We start from the raw sequence: 19490 nt of genomic DNA on the forward strand, positions 1-19490 counted from the left end.
TTTATAGGGAAGTAAATACTATGAAGTTTCTTTATAGAGTTTAAATCAGTCTGACTTTTTTAGCTCCTTACAGTAGATGACTTTAAAAAAATCTAAAAAACCAGATAGTCTTGTATTGTCTGTGAATTTTTGAAAAACTTGTCATAATCCATCAGTGAGACTTTTCTTAGTCTAGATATGTGCAACTCATGCCAGAGTTGTAGATACCTTTTGATACAATCTTCCTCTTTATTCAGATCAGTTCTTCATTAATATCTAAACAAACTGTTGAGCTTTTACTATTTTCAAGTAAGTGTATTTCTCATCTAAATGGGGAGGGTGGTGGTCAGTTGCAGCAAAGAAGATCAAAGAAGAAGGTCACTGGATAGATCCAGATATTCCTGCTTAACTTGGAAGGCACATAATGCATGTCTGGAGTGCCTCCTAGGAAATACCTGTGAGATGTGCTTTGCACTAATCTTTGAGCTGTATTCTGACAGTTATTTCTTCATAATCCTCATCATAAGCCTGTGCTCTTTGCTGAATAGTTTAACTCTATATTCTGAGCTGGATAATTCCATAGTATGCAAATTTGGCTCATCACTGGTACTAGAAGTGTCTAAATAGTTATTTGCAATTTAAAAATGCAGTTCTATTCATGAGTACTTATGTGACAATCCTTTCCTCTTCATTGAAATTTTATTATATATGTTTGCACAAATATTAAAATAATTGATGGGTAGATCTTTTTGTTGCTTAACTTTTGAAAATTTCTGTGTTTTCATTGATTGGTGCACTTCTGAGTGTGCTGAAGGTAAGTTCACAGGTAAGGATGAGAACAGGATCCAGGGAAAAAGTCAAATGTGATGAATACTCTAATTTCTTTAGAAACAAAGTGTTTATGAAAATCAATGAGTTTTCTACATCAGTTCATTTTTTACACCAACTTGTACCTCAGGCTGTTAAAAGTCATTGTTTGCCTACTGTATGCTTCTGCATTAAAGGCTCTGGCATATGACCATTTAATGACTATCTATGATTGTTCTGGAAGACCTATGTTTTGCAAATAAAACTTCATTTTCTGTAACCTACTATTACTTTTTTGTTTCCTTTTAGAAACTGGGCTGCAATTCAGGTGCGGGTTCATCCTGTAAACCCTGGGATGACCTTCAATTCCATTGTATCACTGCCTTTCATTACACTGACTCCCAAGATAAATTTTCTTTCCAAATGTGATTTGTCCATGTTGGCTTTGTGATCAGGCTGCATATGCTAGTCCAATGTCAGTGATCATTTTGCATTGTAGCAAGGCCATTTGCTTTCATATGGATTCCTCTCCCAAGCTACCTCTAATAACCTCCCCTTCCTAAATTGGATGCTCCTCTACTACTTATCACTGATTCTGTTCTTTGAAGTTCTGCAGAATTCATGATCAGTCTGGTTCCTCTTTTCAGAATTGTACCTGTCAGTGCTCTTCTATTTTATGTATCAAATTTAATATTTATCTGTATAATGCATAAGTTTATTGAAACTATTTTACTTCTTAAGTGACAGTTTTGTTGGATTGCAGCAAAAAGAAGTCATTAGTCCTCCTGATTGAATAGGAATTAAGCAATTAAAATAAATGGCATTTTATTTATTTAATTTAAAAATTTAATCTATGCAACACTTCAAGAAACAACTACATGGTGTTGTATATTAGAAACTGTTGACATTCTACTGAATCAAGTATAATATTTTGGGTTTTTATGCTTCTTGAGGTGGTATTGAGAAAAAAAGTTTTTAAAAAATGTGTGCCTTGCTGTATTTCTTATACCATTTATTAAAAAGCTGCTTTCACGGTAAAATTAGGTTGACTTGAAAGGAGGAAATAGCAAGGTTAAGATGTGTGAATAATTTCTGTATATATGTATAACCAACTGCAAACATTGGTGTATAATGACAGTATAAAATGCTTTCATGTTTGTGATGTCCAGTGATGTGGAAATTATAAGCCTTAAAACCATTAGATTGCATGGTAATTAGAATTGGCATAATAAACATAGTTTATTGGGGAAAAAAAAGCAGAACTGGTGATCTGTTTTACCTGCGTTCCAAGAACAGAATGCTTTATCAAAATTAAGAAGAACATGATTTTCTTTTCAAATATTTCCTAAAAATATGCAACTCCATAACTGGTGAAGATTTGTATTACTTCGCTCAAAGGTAAAGAGCTTTGTCATTAAAGATTCTGCAGGTCTTTGGGGCCTAACAAGGAGACACAAACATTTAGTAATATATATAGTATTTTATAGTGGATCTTTTCTTTGTTTATCAGTAACAGTTTATTGTCCAATTCATAAAATTTCATTCATTTATATATTTATATTGAATAAGCTCTCTCCACTGTAACAATTGGCTGTTTCCATGACTTAGACTGTACCTTTTAAGTGTTTTTATCTTGTGCTAAAACTACATTGTGTGGCCAAAAAAAGCCAGCCAGCATTCATCTCCTAAAAACACTATTAGGAAGGAATGTCAGGAAATATAAAAGACAAACAATGCCCTCTGATGCTGTCTTTAATCATTCCTTTTCCAAGTATATAAATGCTTTTACAAAAAGTTTCAACATTCCTTTAAAAAATGTGCATCAGTTTGACAAACTTAGCTGTAAGCTTAGATGAACTACATTGACCGGTTTATAAATTCACACAACACTGAAGGAACAGGTATTTAAAAACCCTAATGTTTTCCAAATTATTAACAGCTTCCTATTACTGCAAGAGGCAAATTATTTATCTCTCAATTTAAATTTCCACTCTGTAGCCCTAGGCAGCCTATGATGTGTGTACAGCAGCAGTAACAATTCTTATCTTAAAGTGTAAATAAGAAGAAATATTTATTATGGGAGCCTTTTGAATCTGCAGAGATTTCTGCACTTGTATATCTTGTATCATGTACAAGTCTAACAGGTTAACCTATAATTACCTAATGTGTAACTATATAGCTAAAGATCACTTTAATATATTTTAAATATTTTTAAGATATATATAAAGTGATTCAGAATTTAAGCCCTAATTTTAGGAAAATATTAGCAGTGACAATTATGTTCATTTATGAATTATCTTAACGATAATTTTTAAATGATCTTGACAGGGGAATTGGGTTAAGAATTATTCTTCTTTTCTCCCTAGAATTTTCTGGGTTATGCTGTATTTTTTTAGCTTACTTTGTCTATAGTCATACCTTAAACTGTGATGACAGGCAAACTAATAAGTCAGAGGCTTTTCAGATCTGTCACCTCACCTGCAGAACTGCACAGAACTCCATCAATTACTTCTACTATTCTATCAGGTCATTTGCCACAAATTCACTTTTTTCCTGGGGGAAAACAGTAGCACCTTTCAAATCAAAAAACCCACATATTCATCATACAATATCTGGAATATTATATGGTTGCAACTCAAATTTCTGTGGTTCCTTTCTGAGGGATTGGAACATTTTAATTTAACTAATAATCCCACAACTATATTATTTGGTCTCATGAGATAAAGTCATCATTTTTATGACTGTGATTCAAGACCCATCATTATCAACAATCCCTTTTTGGCACAACTAGAAGATTTACCCATTTTAAAAGTTTTATTCTCAGAATTGACTTTGTTGTCAATAAAAATTGATTTCTAAAGGAAGAGAAAACTCTGATATATATTCTACAGAGTTGGTTCATGTAAATCGTGCACATGGCCAAATTGTGCTAGAGCTTCTTGCAAGTGCTAGAGCTAACTTCCTCAAGGAAAGTATTGGTATAGTGTAAAATTAATGTTGATATACCAATAGTACGTCTAAGATCAGCCCATACGGAGAATCCTGTACAGAACCCATTCCCTGATGGTGAAATTCTCTTGTGATGTAGAAGAATGCTGCAAGCTTTCTGCGGAATTTATCCCCTCCTAAAGTTCCACAGACTGCTTTTTATTCCATACACTCCCTGGCTCATGCTTGAACATCTGCAGTGTGAGGAGGCCATTTGACATCAATGGCCCTGACACATGGATCTCCTTTTCCTGCCTGCTTCACATTCCTTCCTCAGAGAGCCAGACCTCTCCAGCTCTAGGCAAAGGGAGTGCACACTAACACCGGTGCAAAAAGACATGCCTGGGACTACCATTTAAAATGTTTTTTTGTAAGCACAGCCATGTCCCTGGACTTTCTCAGTTAATGATTTGCCTTTTTCCCAAGGTAGGTGAAAGATTTTTTTTTATGGAACAGTGCCTCTGCACCATTGTTACGGTAAGAAAGTTAGATGATATCTCTATGTCTTTACAGTTTGTGCTGTTCATTGTATCCGTGTGTACACATCAGCATACAAACACATACAAATATACATGAGGTATATAATATAATCATATATAAAAATATATTCATAACAATATATATCATATATATAATTCATATATATATGAAATTGTTTCTCTTTGGATTGCAATAAACTCAGATGCAGAGTCGCTGTCAGATAGCATCTTGACCTGCCTTGGTTATAGGATACACAGATGACATAGCCTTCTATGTCACATATTTTAGTTTCATTCCAATTCCCTTGTGTTAAGGAAAACAAGATTTTTTTGTTTTGTTTTGTTTTTTGGGGGGTTTTGTAGGGTTTTTTTGGGTTTTTTTTTTTGCCTTGAAGACATAGGGAACAATGTTGTAAATTTTCCTGTGCTGCAGTGCACAGTAAAGGGGTTATTAATGTTTAGGCCAGACCAAACTAATACTTGGCTCAAGACGATTAACGGGGACTGTCAAGTTCTTAGCCAAGTCAATCTCCTTCACTGACAAGTTTCTACAAACTCATTCCTAATAATAGTATCACTTTGAGAGAGATTTTGGCCAAAAAATGACATGTGATCTATTGCCTTCAGTGCTGTGTGTCTGATTTTTCGAACTCGCCCTGTCTTTCGTGCCTTTTCTACCAACCTGAAATACTTACATTTTTCATATGGCTACTGTTTGCTCTGTAAATACATGCTCATCCCTGGTATTAGAAGTGTCCTTAAGGACTATACCATAAGTGAACTTGTCATCACTTAGGTCTGTGCACTGGAAGAATTCTAAGTGCTTCAGTGCTTAAAAAATGGAATTTCCTTTGCAATAGCAAGTATTATTACTTTATTTTTGGTGAGTTGGGAAATAAGCTAAGTTAAAAGTGAAGTTAAAATTGTATAAATCAGTAATTTTAAAGTACAAATACTACTGTGATACTGTAGTTATTGTCAAACTAATTCTTAAAACTTACAAGAATTACAGAATTATATCATGCTTAAAATAAATAGTATGAAAAGAACAGTTAGACAAGTAAATACTTTTACCTCTGCTTTACGTTGAGCCCATCTCTCATGGGACATTCTGGGAGTGGAAGGGAAAATAATCTTTAAAACACATGGAATATTTTAAAGATTTTTCTCTTTCTTGCAATTAGTGTGAGGATGTTTTAAATGCAGCAATGATCCAGTTGTAGCATTTTCCAAGCCTTATGAGAGTGACAGGGAAAGGAAAACATATTTGACAAGATTTCAAGCAATCATGGAAAACCAGAAACCATTCTTGATGAACTTCATTTACAAAATTAAAAAAAAATCAGACTCTGGAAGAACTGATAATGAATATCAAACATATACTCCAAATCTTTTCCTTTTTTTCAGGAAGAGATATACGCTACTGGAAATAACGAGCCCTTAGACAAGGTGGTATGGCAATTTCTCATACAGGCTGTGGTGCATATATACCTGAATTTCTGCTCTATAGCTTTTGAATCAAAAGTCTGAACCCCGAATTCACTTTAGCGGGCATGGGTTCTGTTGTTTCTTCATAAGGAAGAGGACCAAACTTGATCTGAGAAACATCTGCCTCTAACAAGCTTGAAAAAGAAATTGTGGCAAGCAGATTTTAAATGATATACAATGACAGACAAAAAAAATTATAAATGGAAAAGAAAACAAAAAAGCAATCTTTCTGTAAATCCTAGTAGTCCTCTGCCAGTAGTCTAATCAAGAATACTCCAAGCTATGTAGGATTATTATAGTTCTATTAATTGGTCCTGACATGGTGATGTTAGACAAATCTATGCCTCTCTATAGTTTTTACTTTACTTACCTCAAAGTAGGGCTTTTCAAAGTGCTGAAAGGACTATGGAAATGTCTTTTCAATGGTTAAAATGGTTGCATGAATCAGAAAAACAACACAACCCCATAGTTCTGTTGGCATGATGAGTATCTGTGCTGGCTCAGCTAATCAGTGATGCTTTTGGCCATATTTTGTAGAGGCAAAGCCTTTAAAAAATTTTCATGCATGTAGAGCTCAATTTTCCACTATTATTGTGACTACTAAAGAAAGCTGTCTTTGTAAGGAGCTTGCTTTAAATGTGAACATAAATGTCTCTCAAACCTGTTGCTGTTCATTTTACATATTCCTGCATCTTATCCTCTGGTCTTCGAAGCTGAACGATTCACTCATTCTTCTTGCACAACTCAGCAACTAAATGAAGGGTTTGTAACTTATGTTTGTAACAAGCAATTTACAGGTAACACTTTGAAAGGTGGGTAAGTGGCAGCAGAGCAGTAGGGGCTTGGAGTGAAGAGAAGATGGATGGAAGGAGGAATTCTAAGTGCTTCAGTGCTTTAAAAATGGAATTTCCTTTACAATAGCAAGTAGTATTACTTTATTTCTGGGGGGTGGGAGAATAAGCTAAATTAAAAGTTAAGTTAAAATTGTATAAAGCAGTAATTCTAGAATACAGATATTACCGGAGATATGTGATGCTGAAGTTGTACCAGCTAGGCTGGAGGGAGGATTCAGATCTGCAAATGTCATGCTGGCTGATAACTGAAAAAGAAGAGAGAAGTGGAGGAGGAGGTGGAACTTCAAGGATGGTTGATGGGAAGTAGCTTTGGTTAAAATATTTGTAGAATGATAGGAGCATACACTGTATTGAAACATTTATCTCTGTTGCTAGACTTGTTAATGGAAACTGTAAAGTGATGCTATTCATGAATACTCATTTTTCTGAATCTGCTGTTCAGTTATGCCAAGCATATCAATCAGGTGTACCGATATCAGTTAATTAACATTTGATTGCATTAAACACAGGGTGTTGAAGAGGAGGTTCCTGGGAGGGGGAGGGGTATCTATGTGTGATTACTTTGGAAGGGGAGGGATGTGTTCCTAATAATTATTGTCAGTTGTGAGAAAAGTCAAATTTTAATCTGTGTGTACATATTTCTGTGCCACTCACCACTCTGATGGCCACAGTAAGAGGGGAAGACAAAGGCAGCCACTATATCAGCACCTTAGCCCTCAGCTATGTACTGCACATTGGATTTTCACATGTAGAGCAGCATCCAGAAATATAAAGGTCACCTGTGCAGAAGCAAGATATATGAGAGAGGGGAGGGGAGGGGAGGGGAGGAGAGGAGAAGGAAAGGAGACGGAAAGTTGAGTTGTGCCTGTAGTATATATAACTATTTGATTATATTTTGTAATTTATTAGACATGGTAATATTAAAAATAATGAAAATATTAAAAAAATGAATGATTTTGTTAAGACAAATCTGTCTTTCTTCTCCCCAGCACAATAATAACAAGTCATTCATGGAAATGAACTGGTAGTGAATTCAGACACAATGGAAGGAGATACCGTACTCCTTCGCATGATATACAATTAATCTGTGGAATTTCATTTCTACAAGAAATTACTGAATCAAATAGTTTACTGGGATTGTAAAGAAGCCTAAATATAGAATAGGCAGCTGTGCTAAGGGAGGAGGTTAGTCCAAATGAATGACAGTGGAGAGCAAACTTTATTCTCCGTGATGAAATATGTTGGCTGATGAAAGAACAGAGAAATTTCCCAAACTCAATGCAATAATGGCTAAAGCAAAATGGAAGATTTCTGCCTTTCTCTGAGGCAATAAAAAACAAGCTACCAACAGACAGAAGACACATAAAAAGCATAAAAAATGTCTGTATATCTTTTCTTTACTCTTTTTTCAACTGTTGAGAATGAAGATGTGGTGCAGAACAAGATTATTTCAATTACTTTACAAACTATTGTGTTGCAGCATTAAAAAACATCTCACATATGATTTTGTGGATAACTATAACTGGCTTTCCATATGCCATATGTAACATACACATGGTTAACTAGAAGGAGTTAACTGTGATAAATTATATTTCAATAAAGAAAATGCTCATATTTCAAGCCAGTTGGGTAACAATACTCAGAAGACTAACCCTTCTTTAATCATATACTTTTATGGAATGCTCATAAGCACATCAGTGCAACTCAATTCTTTCCATGAGAACTGACATCTTAAACTGCTCTACACAATGAATGACCTTGTCAAACAAAGTGCGAAATGGGAAACCTGTTTTCAAGCTCATCTGATATCATGACATTTACAACAACATGTTTGAGGTGATAAACCGACAATAATAATTATATTTGTCCTAGACTTCCATTGTACTTTGAAAGTTTTATACAATATTATGCACTCTTTTTATCCATTCAAGACAATTCTAGACCAGGACTTTTACTTCATGAGTCTTTAAAACAAGACAGGAGAGGAAACACATTTTGCATACAACTGGAATTCTTAATTTTAACATTTTCTTAAAAAAACCTCTATGGAAGTTCAATTGCAGGCCAACTTATATGTCCTCATACAAAGATTCAGGTGGTTCTTTTAGAATATGATATACATTAAAATTACTTCCTTGTGGCTTTTTAATGGTGATCAATAACACTTATCTTTTCTGATCCTTACATGATAGTAGACACACTAATGAAATATCTCTCAATGTATGTCTTAAGCTTAGTAAGATTAAAAACATGATATGATAAAAGTTTATGTTAATGTTGGAAATCTACATTCTAATAATTATTTTTTATCATATACTCATGAACTTTGTGGAAAGATAAAGAAGAAAGATATTTCAGGAACATACTTCCAGTCACTCTTGCTGATACCAGAACCAGAAATGTTCTGGTTTGCCCTATCTCACCTTCTACAACTGCCATCTGTGAACATGGGCTGAGATTTCATCAAAACAGATCTGCAGCTAAATCCTGGCATCTGTGAACAGGAGCTGAGATTTCATCCAGCTCTTCTATAAAGAACATTTGACATGACATTTTTAGAGGTATTAGAATTGGAGTTATTTAGTATCTGCAACAAACATACAGAGATCTGGTGCTTTGGAAAAATGGGTGTTCAGGGAAAAGTTTGACTTTCAGCACTGAATATGTGTTGAGCTGGAAAACAAAGGCTTAAGAACGTGAGATAAACTTGCAAGACACTCTGGTGAATGGCAACTGACAGTCTTTAATAAGAAGGAATGAAATGACAGATCAGGTGCTTGGAAAGTAGAATTTGATACTCATGGAGAAGAGTGGATTTGGTGAGGCTTCTGCAAAACCAAGAAAAACATTTGTCAAGGTAGGTGTGGACTATTAACAGAATTATTGCAATGTCTAGAGTTATATACTTGAATCTAACAACTACATGGTAAATATGTAATCTTTACAATATTATTCATTGAAACATCAGTTTGGATAAAAACGTCCTTTGTCTTATACTTCATTACCAATGAAGAGCACACCAAATGTTCAAAAGAGCATCTCTTCTGAGTCATTTTCCCCAGTCCCTTTTCTTTTGTGACTATATTGTTATTTTTGCCTTGCACTAAAGGTAACAGTAGAGTAGGTTTTGGAAGAATATCTGTTTGTTATTAAAATGAGAAATCAAACAGCAAACCTCCAACACTTCCTCTGTACTCGTACTTTCAAATAAAACACATAAAATGCTTCTCATCAGCCAAATTTTAAAAAGAAGAAAAACTACTAAGCTACTACAGTTCTTCCATTCATGCCCATTCACATTTAAAAATAGGTCTGAAGTCCTTAAACATAATGTCATTGTGACAATGTTAGTGAACAGAAGTCAAGCTGTTCCTATACAAGGATCCATAAATAGTGGTTCTGAAAAATGAGCTCTTGCAGTTTCATTTACTAGTAATGCCTACACCATAAAGCAGGCTACAGACTCTTATTGCCTGGTTTGCTTATCAGGAAATTCTGTTCTCAGCACAGAGAACATGATTAGAATGAAAGGGGTAAAAGATTCCTGAGTATTTCTTCCTCTGCAGTGTTGGAAAGTGGAAGCTGGATAGTGAGGTCTTTTATGCACTAGGGCAAAGCAGCATACAAATAAATAAGTGGATATAAGGTAAAAGTATGGGAAACTGAATGATACTAGGATATGGTTGCTTTAAAAGGGTGTACTGTTATGATGTAAATCAGTGCCACAGTGGCCGCATAAATAGCCAGTCTTTATGCAAGATAATTTTCCATTACATAGATGGAAACCAGAAGCAACTAATATGAACTAATTAAAGTGCTAATAAAGTGGGATGAATCTATCTAAAGAATGAGGGCTAGCACCGTTTTGAAATGTGGCAAATGATTGAAATGACTAACCTTTTTTTAGTCAAAATCCCTAAAAACATTCACATACCAGATGTTTAAAAAAGGCTTTTTAAATATGATAAATTAGCTATGGTGCAAATACTAGTTGTTCTGCATATGAGTATGGAGTTCTATAACAAGCAACACAAGTAAAAGGAAATACAAATGCCTGTGTTCTAAAGAAATTCTACCAGTTAAATAATACTATAGCTGTATTTTTTAAATTGTATTGCAATTTGTGATTATTTCTGCAAACGCTAGATTTTGTGGAACTTAGATCCTTTTCACAGTTAAGGTGAAAAGTGCCATAACACATGACAAATTGTCCTTTAGCACTGGCTAATGACAAGAGACACAGCTTATTCATAGCATAGCATGTGTCCTAGAATATAAACATGACAAAACTGAACAATTACAGGAAAAGATCTTAAAATGGGTCATTTGGATAATTCCCATAGATTAGCTGATAGACTGGTGCCTGGATTTAAATTCCTGGCCACTCGTGTGAGACTAAGCTTTTAATATTTTATTTAAGACAAAAAATGGAATAGTTATTGCACTATTAACTTGTTTTACAATCTATGAGTTAAGAGTATTTACATAGACAATTCTGAAAAGCTTAGTTTTTATTAGTGTAAAAACAGAAGCTTTAATATTTTTATATACTTAGTATTGTGTGAATTTCTAGTGCTTGTATATGACTTAGGGAAGCTGAATAATTTAGTGATTCCAAAAACTATGCTCTTACTTTTCCTGTCCCAGCCATTACTCGCCTCTTTGTTCTCACCACAGGTAGACAAGCCCATACTTTTGCAGAGAACAAAAAACTTTTACAACCCTCCCTTTTCAAAGATACAGAAAACTGACCATAAACATATTGAAGAAAGTGTAAAGAAAATTGTGTCTCAAAAGGGGACTAGTCTGGGGGCTCCACAGCAATAGCAGAAGACTGTCTTTGCTTACACTGGAGCAACATTGAATTTTCTTAAAATCAGGTCCAATAAGGCCAATATCCAAGTTCTGAGGCTGCCCAGAGGAAAAGGTTCGCCAGACTAGAATCTTTGTGGAAAAGTTGTTCCTTGACCTTTTTTGCCACTGTATGTCTACGGCAGCACAGGGAGGTCAAAAGTGCACTAGTTGTTAGCACCAAAGATGAAGCTTAACCAGACACTGAGAGCAATGATTGTCAAACGGCTCCATTTGCAAGACAAGAAGTGTATCCTTAGCAGAGCAAGGGAGATGAAAGAGATTATTTTCTAGGGGTCACATTTGTTCTTCTTTTCTGACCTCTCTCAAGATTGCAAAAGAAGCAGTGAGAGTTTTCTATAGCAAAGAGGTGCAACAAAGAGAACGGACTGTGCTTTCCTCATCTCTTCTCTGCTAGTCTCCCAGCCATGGTTCAGGCTCTGTTCTGCCTTTCTTTCTTTCTCTTTCATAAGAGCCAGTGAAAGCATAGTAATGGAATAGAGAAATTAAAAGGACTGTTTCAAAAGCCTACAATTTTATATTTTAAAGCCATTAGAACCTGGAACTGTGTATGGGCTATGGTTTGGAGTTCTTGTTTGCATTTTTAACAACTTCCTCAATTTCGGTCTTTAGTACCAGTATGGCAGCAGCACCTCGGAGCCCTAGCCATGGGCCTGGAAATGAACAAGCTGTTTCTGTTTTGCATTTCCAGCTACCCTCTGTTTTTTATTTACTATAGCTTGAAAGGAACTGATCTGATTTAATTTCTGGTTCCCATAAACAACTCCATTCCTGGTGTCAGAACATTTCAAGGAACAAGCTGGTTGCAGAGCCACGCTTATTCCACCCCTTGGTTGGCAGGCCCCACTCCACCAGGGTACAAATATGAAATCTTGCATGAAGAGAGACTCAGAGTTCTGAAGATATTGCAAGGATACTATGGCAATTTATAGAAGTATCTTATCCGATTTTAAACTACCTTTATTACTCTTAAAAGTAGGCAAAATGTATCCAAAAGCTATTCTAGTTCTAGAATGTTAGAATGTTAAATTTTTGAACTTGAAATAAAAAATAGATTTTTGACTTATCCCTGAAGTCTTCATATAGTTTATCATATATTGATAAGATGAGTTATTTGTCATTCAAAATTGTATGCCTTTTTAATAATTAGTGTGTATGAAAATCACCACTTTTCAACTCTTTGATAAAACATCGGGATGGTGGATAAATAAAATGGTTATCATGAGGCACAGTGTGTAGTATTTACTGGTTTTTTTACTTCTCCACTGTGACCTAAAAATCAAGTTTAACCTAACTTTTAAAGATCAAGGATGGGAGAAAGAGAAGTTCTCAGCAAAGGTAACTAGAAAATATGTTTCAAAGCAATTGACTGGAAATATGGGATAAAACTGCCTAAGTTACCACAAAAAAATAGCTATTGATTACATTTTTTAATACTTCCATCTTGACAAAATAGTTAATGATCCAGATGTCATTTCATAAACATCCCCATAGTAGAAAACAGATTATGGCCAAACACTTCAAATCTGTGCAAAACTTTTTTTTTTTTTAATGCAGGAAGTCAAGTAGGATATAGGGCAAAGAAAAGACAAGAAATTGTGACAGAAATGGGCTATATTGTTTAGCTTCAAGTGGGATTTCATGTACCTTTGCAAAGCTTTCTATCATAGGAATGGATTCTGTGATTATTTTTCTTATTACTTTAATTTATGCTTTGCTGTCAGTTATCAATGTTTGTTTAACAAGTGGAAAAGGTTCTATTTAAACATTCCCTCAAGCTACATGGCTGAACTTGCTATCCATGGAGTGTCTCAGAGGATAAATTATTGAAACCTAAGCAGATTAATACCTCATGCTTATTCCCATGGCTAGCACAGAATTTTGCAGTTAGAATGAGTTTTAAGCCAAAATTTAAGTGATGGAAAATTTTGCCTTCCTTATGAAGGAAACAGGTTCAAGTTGCCTCTTGAGTTTGGGAGGAGCCCTTAAAATGCCTAAATGTGGGAGGGATGGGCTGGTCACCCCTGTGAGCCCACTGAGCAGCTTTTCAATAACTAAAACTCAAGCAGGCAACTTAGTTACAAGGAAAACTTAGGAATGGAGAAGATCTTTAAAGGTATTATTTCATCTTGTTCTTGAATATCTTCACATTAGATAATGTTCTTAAGTGACTAAAGCATCATCTTCGATGGGACAAACCTGTCACTACTTTCTTCCAATCTCTGAGCTGATTCAAAACATTGTTTTTCTGATAGTTAAAAACTTTCCTCTGACTTATTTTATTTTATATTAACAAGAATCTTATCAACAAGATACCAATAACAGTTCTGATATACAAAATATTTTATAAAGAAGACACAACATCTTTCTGTCTAGTTTAATAAAAGATATTAAATGGTTGTTAAATATCCTCAGTCCTCTAGGTGCCACAACTCCTTGATTCTATTAATCCTTGCCCTCTCTAACAATTGTGCCCTACTTCTTCCTGTCAACAACAACTAATTGTCTCACTGCTTACAATTCATGCTAAAAGTTCTGTGGTTATGACATTCAATATCAAGGCTGAAGAAAGAGTCTCTTTTTCCCTTTTCTTAGATAGGTATTTTCTAAGAAGTTTTAGAATTTCACAGTACACCCCCCATATCTTAAAATCCCCTTAAAAATACTCTGTTGTTTCACTTTAATGGAGCGGGGGGTGCGTAGGGGAAATAACAAAAACTAATTCATTCTTACAAAGCCAAGATCTAAATAGAGAAATGCCTCTGCAGTGCTGCTGTAGACAGTGTTGGTTTTCTCCACATCCACCGCAGCCCTAAAAGCGAGAAAGAACATTGTGTTCTAGTGCAAAATAGCTGAATGTAGGTCTCAAAATCTGAGGATCTCAATCCATATCTGGGTCTTTAATCAAGAGATCTGTTTTCCAGAAATTCTGATCACCCCTATTTAAATGACAGCTTTCAAATTAGGCCATGTAGTTTTAATTTAGGCTCCTAAACTTGAAATACCTAATCTAGGTGCCCAAAGTCATTAAATATGATCATTCGAATACTTTGTAGAACTGTCAGAAACCTTTTAAGTATCAAGGCCAATGTAAAATATAGTTTTAACACATAATATGGCCTGTGGCCCTGCCTCTCCTGTTCTCTCTCACTCTCTTTTTCTACACTTTTTAAATCAAAGACCAACCTTCATTGTAGCAATGGAGCGTTAAGCAAAACTCAACACGTAGCTCAACACTACCATAATACAAACTGATGTTGTGATATGGACTGTATTTCCAGCAGTGAGTATAAAATACTGTACTTGGTACAATTTCTTTGTTCCTCTTCTCTTAAATCTTCTGTAAAGCACATTTTAAAGAGCAGGCATGACCTGGATTATTGAGCTCAGCATTTTATATAAACTCAGCAGAGCTGTGGAGAACACATACAAAAAATATGCTTTTGCCTTGATATATATCAGAAATAAACAAGAATATCACATAGTTTGACCTGAGCATTATGGATGTATATTATGGACCAGAGCCAGGATGTGTGTTAGGTTAATTACTTCAGAAATATTTGAGTGATGAATAGCAATGATTAATTTAATAGCAAAAAAAGTTACACAAAATGTATCTAACTTAATGAAGATCCTACTGCAATTATTTCCTCGTACTTGCTAAATCTTTTAAGATCCAGATGCTTTTCCAATAATTAATTGCATAACTTAACACGCTTCTCTGATTTAACTTTTAATTATTTGCTTTGGAGAAAAAAAATACTCAAGCTGGTCTGGGTTTTTAAGTGCAACAAGTAGGTTCTTTTTAATACAGAGATTACACCTTACATTATCTTAGTTATTCATTACTTTATAGAAAGTAATTCATTCCACAAAATTCAATATAACTGGCCACTCTGCACCCAGGAGGGTTACTGTTGGAATGACTGGTCTGCAGGGGAATAGAAGTGAATATGTTGCCCAATTAATATAGACTTCATGCAAAGAATCAATGATCTGATTGGTATCTACTGTGATAACGTACTTCTACAAAAGTAAGAGCATAATATGATACCAGGAGTGCAATTAATAAAGTCAGCTTGTTCTGAAATATAATAATAGTATATGATACCACACAAAATGTCCTGAATATGTATAAACAAACTCATTGATAATAACCATTTACATATGGCCTGTATTTACAGGAAGGACTAAGAAAACAGAAAAAATGTGCATTGTCTTCATTGGGACAGGTGACATTCAAAATTTCTGTCATCACTTGACATTGGGTGATGTTGACGCTATAGTTAAAACATGCCTGGAGTTAAATTGAATGTTCAAGGTGCTTTTGTTTCAGATTCTCTAGGGTAAAGTTCAACCTTAAAATCCAGGTGCAAAGGACAGGATTTAAACCCAGGTCTTTTGTACTACATCCCCATACAGTCCATTAAGTGTCTTAGCTGGTGCAGAGCTATTTTCACAGTCTTTGTCCTTGTGAATGTTTATTAATTCAACAGGTAGGAATAACAAGGATTTCCTTTCCAAATCCCTTGCAGTCTTGTGGCTGTAGCACTGGCTGAACAGTTGAAAATGAAGATTCAAGTCTCCTGCAGCAGAATTATTTAAATTTTCTCTGATATTTGAGGAGTGCTCTTATCACAACAATATTGTAGATAGGATTTTTTTTTTCTTTTGAAGTAGCCATGGTGGTAGTGGATCAAGGGTTGGACTTGATGATCTCAGAGGTCCCTTCCAACCCGGCTGATTCTATGATTCTATGATTCTAAGACCAGTCATCACAGTGGTCATTGAGTCTTTAGGGGAAAAAATGATTTTCCAACATGTCATAAAGCATCTTCAGTTTAGCATGATAATGTGTAAAACCGTCCCTCGTTTTGGGAAGACATTATTTGAAAGGTATGCATTCAGTTATGCGGCCAGGCTACTAGCTGGAAATATTACTAACTTTTTCTTCAAAATTCTAAATGCATTAGCTGTCCTTGTGATTATTCTTTCACCATACCTTTACCAAAGTCAATACCTGTGTATTTTATCCAGATGAGATAAACTATTTTTTCGTGGAAAAGTAAAACATGTAACAGTTTATTTTGCTAGTACAGTGGTGGGGATTTTGGTTTGGTTTGATTGTTTTGGTGTGTTGGTTTTTTTTTAATTAATTGCTTGTTCTTACAACACTAAGAGAATAGAATCTATCTTTCTGGAATATTCAAGAAGATTTTGTAAAAGATTTTAAAATTCCTTTGAAATCCTTTTAATAGCACAAGTTCATGTGCAATGGTATGCTGTCACAATGTCCAAAAAGCCACTGCAAATAGAATGCTCTTGCAGTTTAATGAAACAAGCAGAGTTTATAATCTGATTAAGAGATGGCCTGCCTATATATAAAAGCTTCTCATGGAATTTGTATATAAATTCCATATTTCCAGTACCAGAAGAATATTTACTTTGCTGCAGTTAGGCCTCTTTAACAGGAAGGGAAATAAAGCACAAAAATTGGCATTGGGGAATGAATTCATGAGGAGCTGTACTGAATCTATATGAGGTGAGCAACCGACAGAACAGCTATAAACAACGCTCAGTAATAAGAAGAGAGTTTTACATTAATGTTTCTTGGCCTGCTTTTGAGGAAGGCTATGTCAACAATCTTAATGGCAGATTTAGTCTCTGCCCCTGTAAATCACTCTGTCTGTAAATAATAATCTGTCTATGTGGATGTCTTCACTGGATTGGGACCACTAAGTGTTGTATTTTTGCTGGAAAGATTAGGAGACACTTCAAACTGTAAATCTGAATAAATTTGGATACCAATCAGGCAGTTCTAACACCAGCAAAACTCACTGACTTGAAGGGAGGTTTGTCTGTGTAGAGAACAGGATTGACCCCTCACATAGTTATTTCCTCAGAGAAAATATTGGTGATGCATTTCTTCTGAATTTAACATTATTTGCTCAAGATAGTTTTCTCCTATTTGGCATTTCCACATGAATATAAACTCTTTGTGTTATTACATACGTCTGAAGTTCACTGACTTTAGGGTCTTCTTTCTGCCTTTAAACCTATGTCGTGCAATACAGACAATGGCTTCTGATCTATCCTGATACTATTTCCCAGATATTTTTTATCATGCTATTAATTTATCATTAATGAGAACAACCCACAACAGAACAGCTGTGATACAAGTGTGCTAACAATACTTTAAATTCTCTTAGTGGGAATCTTCACAGGTTCTGTACATCTGGTGTATTTATAAATGACAGGTGTAGCTCCACTTCCTGTCTGATGTCTTACAAAAGTCAGTGAAACAAACTAAAAATACTGGTGTGTTCCTTGGCAGTCTCAATCAACAAAGCCCTTTTCCAGACTGAGAAAATTAAAGCCATGATAGAAAATATCTGATAACCCAGGTTAACAGCTACTGCATTTGGGAGCCTCATGTAGATAGACTCAGCAAATGGAACTAATACCATAGTAAAGAAGAGATTTGAACTCCAGCAATAATCTTTATTTCATAAATACATGAGGAATTTAAAATTAGTAGCGTGTATTTTATTCCAGTATAGGACAGACAGAGCAACCATTGCAAAGGTCTCCAACCTGAATAACAGCTTTGCTCTGAAAACAGTCAATCCAGTCAGTGAATCAGATAAGTAGTAACGGGTAAAATTGGGCAATTATTACTAATTCTGCTATGTAGATCAATAGAGAATTTCACCCTCTAAATTACCTCTCAAAAATACTACTTTAGCACGAGAACAGAGGATTTGATTCATATCATGCTTTGAGAAGCATAGGTAATGGGAAAGCTGCAGAAGTTAGAAGGTTTTGAATGTTTAAAGTGCACACTGGCTTCCCTATACTGTGGCATAAGTCTACAGGCATGCTCAAAACATGACTATCAAATGAAAAATTGACAGAAAACTTAAATTAGTGATTGCATGTACACCAAACTCTAATGCTTATCTTACTATATCAAAGAGGGTTCCTAGAGAAAAATTAAATGAAAGTAAATTAAAATATTCCTTTATGTATACAGGATGAAGAATAATTTCCCTGTAATTCCCTCCTTCATTAAGAGGTTTTTTTACCTCTGCCAGAAGTGCCTGAAACAAATTCCTGCTTCCTTTCAAAGCTTCCCGAAAAATCTTAGTTGGAGGCCCTCTGGTTTCAGAGGAGAAAAACTATTATTTTGTTCTCTGAGGGGAGGCCCAGGAAAGAATACTTGAAATTTGCATCATCTTGCTGCAACACATGCAATCAATACCTATCATTCTCTCATAAGCTTTATTCAGTTTCATTGTGTTGTCTGTTCACTCTGTAATACCATTAGTTCTACAGTGCATTTTTTCCTTCATGTGGAAAAATAATTACATCATGCAAATATTGTTCTTCTTGTGCTATGCACTTTATATTTCTTTTGGAATTTCAAGAGAAGGGGTGTGAACACCAGCAACAATTATCGAAAGTATTTCCTCACATTAACATTATTTAAATTAGTCAGTTTCAAAGGCTTTGAACAAGAAGTTAGACTAATCATATGAGCTGCCTATTTTTGCATAGCCTAGCAAAGAGCCTTGCTGAAGAGTTTTGAGAGGAAAATAAACGAAACTTAAGAAAGCTAATACTGAGTCTGGTTTAAAATATATATGTTTGTTGATTCCCTTTTAGTTGTTGAAAGAATATCATGCTCTTAGCAACAAGAGATTACCAGCAGCTGTACAGCATATTCTTTCCTGCAGTAAATTCTTAATGGATGGATATTATGGCAATTATGTCCCCAAAAAATTACTGGACCAGTGCTCTGTGTAGACATATAGCCTTATGTCAGCCTTTCTGGTACTTCCCAACTTTTTGAAATCTGAGCAAACAAGTTATGAGGAATGTCTTGGTCTACACAGGGTTGCAGGGGAATCCTGAAAAAAATCATGTAAATGAAGATTGTTCTTTACCTGTTTCTCTCACAGCTCAGAGAAATCTTCATGCCCTCTGCACGTAGTAGCATCTTTCACGTAAACGAGAAAGTGAG

The 19490-nt window shown here is 35.0% G+C and overlaps 1 protein-coding gene across 9 annotated transcripts in view; it reads left to right on the forward strand.

The window, feature by feature from the left end:
- AKAP6 (A-kinase anchoring protein 6) overlaps positions 1-19490 on the forward strand; it is a 314923-nt gene that overhangs the window by 268276 nt on the left and 27157 nt on the right. For 6 of the 9 annotated variants that reach the window (XM_064658564.1, XM_064658570.1, XM_064658571.1 and 3 more), the window contains one exon: positions 1096-2244. The exons of 1 other annotated variant lie outside the window; for it this stretch is intronic. Coding sequence is in view for 1 of the 8 variants with exons in the window: in XM_064658571.1 (XP_064514641.1) it covers positions 1096-1133 (38 nt within the window). In the remaining 7 variants the exon portion in view is untranslated. Of the gene's footprint in view, positions 1-1095; positions 2245-4200; positions 6404-19490 lie in introns of those variants that run through there. 2 more of the 9 variants (XR_010431376.1, XM_064658567.1) reach the window with 2 other exon arrangements.

This window comes from Pseudopipra pipra, chromosome 6 (assembly GCF_036250125.1).
Source record: "Pseudopipra pipra isolate bDixPip1 chromosome 6, bDixPip1.hap1, whole genome shotgun sequence".
In the NCBI taxonomy this organism is placed as follows: domain Eukaryota; kingdom Metazoa; phylum Chordata; class Aves; order Passeriformes; family Pipridae; genus Pseudopipra; species Pseudopipra pipra.